General features: G+C 45.4%; 1 protein-coding gene across 2 annotated transcripts; it reads left to right on the top strand.

The window, feature by feature from the left end:
* Positions 1-635: 635 nt before the first annotated feature.
* On the top strand, positions 636-7,591 carry zdhhc13 (zDHHC palmitoyltransferase 13). 2 transcript variants are annotated; one of them, XM_086107689.1, is made up of 17 exons: positions 636-699; positions 1,637-1,860; positions 2,526-2,648; positions 2,828-2,905; positions 3,034-3,178; positions 3,275-3,339; positions 3,454-3,616; positions 3,869-3,994; positions 4,079-4,212; positions 4,526-4,628; positions 5,280-5,402; positions 5,488-5,550; positions 5,642-5,735; positions 5,862-5,945; positions 6,648-6,805; positions 6,882-6,979; positions 7,073-7,591. In XM_086107689.1, the coding sequence occupies exons 1-17, from the start codon at positions 676-678 to the stop codon at positions 7,209-7,211; spliced, it is 1,944 nt and encodes a 647-aa protein (XP_085963815.1). In that variant the 5' UTR covers positions 636-675; the 3' UTR covers positions 7,212-7,591. The 2 variants fall into 2 exon arrangements, with proteins under 2 accessions (XP_085963815.1, XP_085963814.1); XM_086107688.1 differs by having other exon boundaries at positions 4,523-4,628.
* The last annotated feature ends 182 nt before the right edge of the window (positions 7,592-7,773 follow it).

The raw sequence follows: 7,773 nt of genomic DNA, 5'->3' as shown, positions 1-7,773 counted from the left end.
TAAATAAGCTACAAATGTAGGACAACCACACAATACTCGTTTGAAACATCCACACAGTATTTTAAAAACAAAGCGACAGTCTCCCCGCTTCAAAAATGGTTTTGAACCACCGAATCCCCCAACTCACCTGTCTCCAAATGGGCCCTGAGCACACGATCTGCACGGAGCGACATATAGTTGCGTTAGTTTAGGTTTGTGAAAAGCTGGTCCCATTGCAAAATGATTAGTTGATGCATTCGTCTTCATTCATTGAATTATGGCGCCATCTGCTTTTCACCTATGTGCGTAGCATATCGAATGCTTTTTTTTTTTTTTCACCTGTACAATCTTCACTCAGACACGTTTTGGGAGTCCGGCGGAAAAAGCCCGAAACAGCAAAAACCAATGTTTCCTACTTTCAAAATAAAGTGTATTAAAACCATTTAAAAAACTGAATTCGATTGTATTTAATTTAATACATATTGTATTAGTAATAGTTTTACGTTTTCGAAAATGTGACCGCAAAAATAAAAACAAAAATTTCCATTGAATTCATATGGGTGCATGATTAGTCAGAGGTTTCTTCGGCTTTGACGGAGTTTTATTGTTTTTATTCCGAAAGACGCGTAGCGGAAATGGAATTTTCACTCACGCCTTTCCATTTGCAGGAACTTTCTCTGATTCCTTCACAACAAAATGGACTGGAGCAAAGGTGGTGATGTACGTCTGTTTTTATATTAAATGCGAATCACCAATCACTTGCTTTGCGGACTCACTCTTTTGACACGTTTTAACTAATTGTCAGTTTGCTCGCATCGACGCAGCTCGTCTGTCAGCAAGTTGCTCGAATGCGGAATAACCTGTCCTTCCCTACGTTCAACTGTCAGACTGTTAGCTTCAGCTCGCTAGCCTCATGCTAGTGGTAAACAGTGTGTTTGCTAGCCGGCTGATAATTCTCCCTTTTGTGGTCGGATGTGCATCATTGCTTCTTTTGCCACCCGGTTTACAGATTGGATACACGGGTATGGTTGGGGTATTAGAGGGGACTGGCAGTGGAAAGCGTGCAATCGGTACAGGAGGCGTCTTCCTCATACTAACCGATCTGATAGTGCAAGTGTTTCCTGCTAGTGTGACTTGTCAAAGCCACATGTCACATTCTTGCAGAGTGTCAGTGGCATATGTTATTTTGAAAACAAGCTCATTATCACATTGTTTTGAAATGTGGTTAAAGTTAACTAGACAATCATCATTTTTTTTAAGTTAAAAAAATAATAAATGGTGTATTGGACTAATATATTTATTCGATTCCCGACACTAAATGAACTACCTGTTTATTTCATCCGAGGAATTCATTTTATTTATTTATTTTGTAATTAACGTGTTTTAGAAAAAGAGAAAAAAAAAAGCAACATTAATGCAACTCATATTATAGGACTCTTGAGAATGTAACTGTTGAGTGGACAGATAAATAAAGTGGCCCACTTTGCCCGCCTTTGAGTCATCTGTTTTGTTCAGGGCGTCAAGTTACAACACCTACCCCAACTGTACGGTTGACCCTGGGGCAAAGTCATTTGGAAATAACGTCTTTCTTTGGTTCTTGCAAAAAAGCAGATTGCATAACAATTGTCCCATCTCGTTTGTGTTTGGATTGTTGCAGAGTCACAGTCACGCACATGAGAACTGTCACCATGGACATTCAGGTCATTCTCACAGTCATGGGCCGAGAGCGGCGGCGTTTGGCGGGATGGGACTCCCGTTCGTGCCCTCTTTTCATGGACAGTTTGGCAAGAATGCAGAAGAAGTGTTGGACCTCAGTCTACAGCCAAAAAAACGGTCACACCTGGATGACAGCAGCAGCTGGGACATCGTGAAGGCATCACAGTAAGACTTTGGATTCAATCATTTTTAACTTGTGTATATTTTGTTTTAGTTTCAATTTTAAACCATATGTGGCCATGAGAATTAACACTGAATACATGCAGGAAACACCCCCCCCCCCCTTCCCCCCAACACACATATTCCTCCACCAAATCTTCGGTTCAGTTGTTAGGAGTAGTGCAGTAAATTGTAACTATGGGATTTTTATTTCAGGGCTTGGTCTAATTCACATGGGTAAATATTTAATGGCACAGAAAAAAAAGTCAACTCTTGCATTCAAGCTAAATGGCTGCCTCTCGTTGGAATCAGGAAGTCTGAGAGAAATTCTCTGCTAAGCCACACCTTTCTGCGTGCTAATCCAACGGTCCTCTCCCGTTTCTCCCTGTAGCATAAAATGCTTTGATGGTGCCGTTGTTCCCATCACACGCACGTATATTAACAAATAACTTGCTTCAATCATTTGAACCCCTTTGCCAGCCAAAACAGCAGCACCCACAGAAGCACATCAAGGTGATTTTTAGATTAGTTAAAAGCTAAAGACTTTGCATATGAAGTAATACAGAAGGTGACCGGCTCCCCACTGTTGTATGTTGATGTTCTGGAGAGCGAGCGGCGATTTATTTTTTTTTGGCATGCTGTTGATGACTACTCCTGTGTACTTCACGCAGATTTGGCATCTTGGATCGCTGTAAAGAGTTGGTGGAAGCCGGATACGATGTCAAGCAGCTGGACAAAGAGAACGTGTCGCTTTTGCACTGGGCGGCCATCAACAATCGCTTGGAGTTGGTCAAGTATGAAGATGTCCAATCGACTTTTTTTGGGGGGGGGGGTGACTACTCTGTTGAGCTGGCATGTTGTTTGTAAGGTGTTCATCACAGGTACAAAATCATTGAGCACATTAACATATAGCTTGTAGCAGATGGAGTTGAAACATGTTTTTTCTTCTGGGTTTTTTTTTTTTTTTTTGTAGGTATTACATTTCCAAAGGGGCAATAGTTGATCAGCTTGGAGGAGACCTGAACTCCACACCTCTTCATTGGGCCATAAGGTGACATCATCACTCCAATCTATTACTGTTGATCAGTATTAGCAAATACGCTAATCGTAGCATGCTGTCCAGTTTGGAGACCTCTCAGTCTTTCTTCACTAAAGCCCAGTTTGTGTTTGGATGACCAGGCAGGGCCACCTGCCCATGGTCATTCAGCTGATAAGGTACGGAGCCGATCCCTCCATTGCAGACGGGGAAGGTTATCGCGCTCTTCACCTCGCCATCCTCTTCCAGCACATGGCCATTGCGGCTTACCTCATGGCCAAGGGACAGGTCGGCGCACCCACACGCTGGAGATGTCGTACTTGGCTCAACGGCACCCTTTTGTTTTCCTTTCTTATGTTTTGACTTTTGTCCTTCGCCTTCCAGGAAGTCGACAGCCCTGACTGCAACGGACAGACGCCTCTGATGCTAGCGGCCCAGAAGATTATCGGGTACGCTCTTTGATTTCCGTAGTTTCTGTAACACATGCCCTGCGATTGGCTGACGGCCAATCCTGCTGAGACGAGGAGTTGGAAAAATCAAGCGCTCTTGCTTTTATATCGCAGGCATGAGCCCACTAACTTCTTAATCAAAAACAACGCGTCCGTGAGCGCCGTGGACAAGGTGAACCGGAACACTCCGCTTCACTGTGCCGTGCTGGCGGGCAACATCGACGCCGCGTACGTCCTGCTGGAGGCCGGAGCCAGCTTGGATCTGGAGAACATCAACGTGAGCCTCGCGCAGACGTCACCTACTGTACAGTAAATCCTCTCCGACGGCGGAGGTTCGAGACTAAGCCTCGATGAGAATAGCAAAAATTAGTCAATAAAGGAGAGAGAAAAAAATGATACGCTGTAGTAAAATGAACAAACTCATCTTCCCCCTTGCGCCTTTCTGACCTTTCTCTGCATCGTCTTGAGAAGTTGACCCCAAAGCTCAATGTAGGTTTGACAGAACGGTTCCTCTTGTAACCGCTCTCAGGGCCACACACCCGTCGAGGTGGCCCACCAGGTGCACAGCCCCCTGCTCATCCACGTGCTCAACCAAGTCCAACGGGAGAGGATCCGCGCCAACTCGCGCTGTTTACGAATCGTCACCAAATACAAAGTAGGCAGACGCTTGGAAAAAAAAAGAAACAAACTCGTTTTCAAAACAACCTGCTGACGTGATGGCTTTCTCATGTCTTTCCAGGTGTTTCTTCAGTTTGTGCTCTCCGCTGCCATGTTTGGCTGCCTGGCTGCCATTTTGGATATGAATTCCGACTCCTGGTTGCTCAAAGGGGTCCTGATAGTTTGCGTGGTTGGTGCAGTCAGTTTGGCCACAAGGTTCGGACTTATTTGCTCTTGTAAAATATTTGGCATGCCCGTAAAGTCTCTCGACAATTTAACAACAAGAACAAATGAATCGAGAAATATGCGAGTGGATATTGAAGTCATTTTTGGGTCGTATTTATTCCGTCTGTATATGGGCACTATTAGTCACATGAACCGCATAACCAAACGATTTTTTTTACATGTACAAAATGAGGACATGGCAAAGGATGTGCCGTACTTAATCCTGTAGTTTTGTTGAGTTTTTATATCCGATGTCTTCAACGCGGTACGTGAAATACACAAATGTAATGTGATGTCTCAGCAGGAACATCCCCGGCGCGGTGTTTCAGTCAATTCTACCAGCGACAGCCCTCATGGCCTCCATCTTCTGGATGCTTGTCACTTGGTGCCTCTGGTTCCTACCAGATATCCTTTGGCCGAAGGAGCCTTCGCAGATGCCTCAGAATTTATGACGGCTTCGCCGTTATGTCGAGTGTTATCTTAGCAGCCTTCGAATCGAAACGAGATTTTCAGTCATATCCCGCGTACCAGCCGGTAGGCTCTTGATCAGGGGTGGGCAATTATTTTTTGCATAGGGCCACATGAGAACCAGAAAATATTATGGAGGGCCGGATCAAAAGGGTGAACTAAATTCGACATAATATTAATTGGATTTCTTTGTTTAAAAAGCAGTATTTTGCATTTTTTGGCACGTTTTTCAGACTTTAAGAGTACATTATTCCGTCGTATCGAACGGGATTTGCTTGACTTGGCGCTACTGCGGGCTTTCGTATCGTCTCCCCCTTCCTCCCAATGCTCTGCAACTTCAAGTAACTGTGCCAACTGGCGTTGGAATGCCTGTCATTACAAGTCCAAATGAAATGAATGCAGTCGTTGACATCGAACCGTAATTGTGTACCAACCTTCGGCGGGCCGGATTAAAAAGACCAACGGGCCGGGTTTGGCCCGCGGGCCGTAGTTTGCCCACATCTGCTCTTGATTCTCTCCCCAGTTGTGCGATGGAGATTTTAGCCTTTCGGGGGCTGATTGAGTGTTTTCTTAACATCAAGCGCTCACATGGCCACAGCGCCACAGTCCAGGTTCTTTTCACACTCAACGCCACCGCCCTGCTCTACTACTACCTCCGTGCCTGCAGGACTGACCCTGGTTTTGTGAAGTCAACTGAAGAGGAGAAGAAAATGGTCGTCGTCTTATTATTTTTTGGATGATGCTATCGTTAGATAAATATGTTCGTAACTACAGTGTTGTTTTTGTTTGCCTCTATAGAATGTGTTGCTGTTGGCTGAGGCCGGCTGTCTCGAGCCGAGCATATTCTGCACTTCCTGCATGGTCAGATTTGCAGCAAAGGAGCTCGATCGCAGAAGCAGTGTATCGCGGCGACGGCCCGTAACCGTTGTCAATGTTTTGAATCTCTTGTCAGATCAAGAAACCAGTTCGAGCCAGCCACTGCCCGAGATGTGACGCGTGCGTAGCCAAGCAGGACCATCACTCCGTCTGGACCAACAGCTGCATCGGTACTGCACACGCCTGCATTATGTCAGTTAGAGAAGAAGTCCGTCATTGAAACGTCGCAGCCTTTGTTGTCTTGGAGTGCACTCGAGTGAAATTCCCTTGCACTGAAACATTTTGCGTTGTTGCAGGCGCCAGGAACCATCTTTACTTTGTCCTCTTCCTGCTCTCGCTCTCGCTCATGGGCGCCTGGATGTTCTACGGTTGTGTCGTGTGTGAGTCATGCCACTACACAGTCACACTGAAGCCATCTTGTTTCCACTAAGCAAATACGGTTCACTTTTTCTGTCCCCCTTGCCAAATTTGGCACCGCATTTACTGCTCTTTTTTTGCAAACTTTGGGTACCAACCACCTAAAAAAAACAACAACCAAAAAAAACCCAGTAAATCTAACACTAAATCTAAATAATCGGCAATGGGGCCGAATCAATTGAGACCAACTAATTGCTTTGTAAATTAATATTTGCAGGGGTTTTTTTTCATGTATTATTGTGTACTCGTGTGTTGTCACTGCCTGCTGTTGACGCTCGTAGAAGCAACGGTTTACAGATGCTTTGATCGTTGATAAAAATACAATGGAAGTGCACGTGTACGTAGATATCGCTTCAACATCCTCCTCCAACGCCGATTTACTACTCTGCTGTTCGGTCTCGGCGCCGCCTAGTGGCCACACAGCATTACTGCAAGTCTTCAAACAAGAGTTTTGCTCGTCAGTCACTTCATTTGAGTAGCGACCTTGTAATTTGAAGTCAGAGTAGCACCGACTGAGCTCGCCTCGACTTCCCCAACTGGCTGTGCGTAGGCAAATATAAACGCCGTTACGTACGTACATCCAGACCGGTGAAGCTTACGGGACCAGCCCCTGACATCTCGAGCCTTGTTCCTGACTTATGAGCCTTTGTCGCTTTTGTTTCCAGACTGGTCGACACATTGCCTGCCACGCCATGAGGAGCGGGGTCTGGTGGCAGTGGCCTTTGCCGTGGTCGATTGCTCGCCGTGGTTGCTGTGCGTCTTCTCGTTGGCCTTGTACCACACCTGCTGGTCCAGCTTCATCCTGCTCCTGCAGCTCTACCAGGTGAGCCGCTCGTCAGCGCCCCGAACGTGTCGTCGCAGAAATCCGTCCCATCTCATTTGACGTCCGCGCATCCCAGATCGCTTTCCTCGGACTGACCACTGCCGAGAGGATGAGCCTGATGATTCACGCAAGAAAACTCAGACAATCCTTGTCCTTGTCCCAAAATCCATACAAGTGAGTTGTCACGATTCTTTTTTTTTTTTTTTTTTGACCCCATGTTGCTCTTGGTTTTGTATCCACGAATAAACGCCGTACTACTCTGTGTAGTTTGGGTGTCATGAGGAACCTGGCGTCCTTCTTCCACCTGCGCTGCTGCGGCCTCTGCAAACCGGCCATCATCGATTGGACGCAGCAGTTCCCGCCAGGCCAGGACCAGCGCTTGTTTCGACACACGGACATGGTGTAATGCTCAGGGGAGACCTGAGCAGTGGCTTTGAACCAAAAAAAAGCAGAGTGTAATTATTTATTTTTCTAATTCATCGAAAGGCTCGTCGTGAATTGAAATCACTACAGTGTGGATAAAATGCAACATGTTGCAAATTTTTGCTTTTTTTTATGTATAGCCTGCTGCTGCCTTTTTGACCTGTGGAAGTCAAACAAATCACTTGCAAATGTATTGCAGAATTGTAAAAAAAAAAAACAATTATTGACATTTGAGTTTCACACATCTCAAGCTTATTTTTTAAACGTGCTCTCGGAAAGCGAAATCTCTTTCTACCTGCTACGTCTGTTTTATAAGACTCGCATGTGTTTCATAATAAAAGACCACTATGATACTTCACTAAAGCAACTTGTGAATTCTTTGTCAGGTGTGAGCTCTCTGTGTGGAATTCCACTGTTCTGAAAGTTTACTATAAATGTGTACGCGTATGTACGTGTGCCCAATTTAAACGGCATCCTTTCCTCTTTCCTAAATCTAAACCACTGCAATCCTCCACAAACTCCATTTCCAGCTCCAGCTCACCCAC

The sequence above is a fragment of the Hippocampus guttulatus genome, chromosome 3 (genome assembly GCF_054856545.1).
Source record: "Hippocampus guttulatus isolate MCC_2025c chromosome 3, RoL_Hgut_1.0, whole genome shotgun sequence".
In the NCBI taxonomy this organism is placed as follows: Eukaryota; Metazoa; Chordata; class Actinopteri; order Syngnathiformes; family Syngnathidae; genus Hippocampus; species Hippocampus guttulatus.
Note: the sequence above shows the minus strand (reverse complement) of the source record. Positions and strands in the feature narration are given on the sequence as shown.

Coding starts and splice junctions, on each gene's coding strand:
- zdhhc13 (XM_086107688.1), top strand. CDS start 676: ATGGACTGGAGCAAAGGTGGTGAT. Junction 3,995..4,078: donor GAATCGTCACCAAATACAAA/GTAGGCAGACGC, acceptor ATGTCTTTCCAG/GTGTTTCTTCAGTTTGTGCT. Junction 6,980..7,072: donor TTGTCCCAAAATCCATACAA/GTGAGTTGTCAC, acceptor TACTCTGTGTAG/TTTGGGTGTCATGAGGAACC.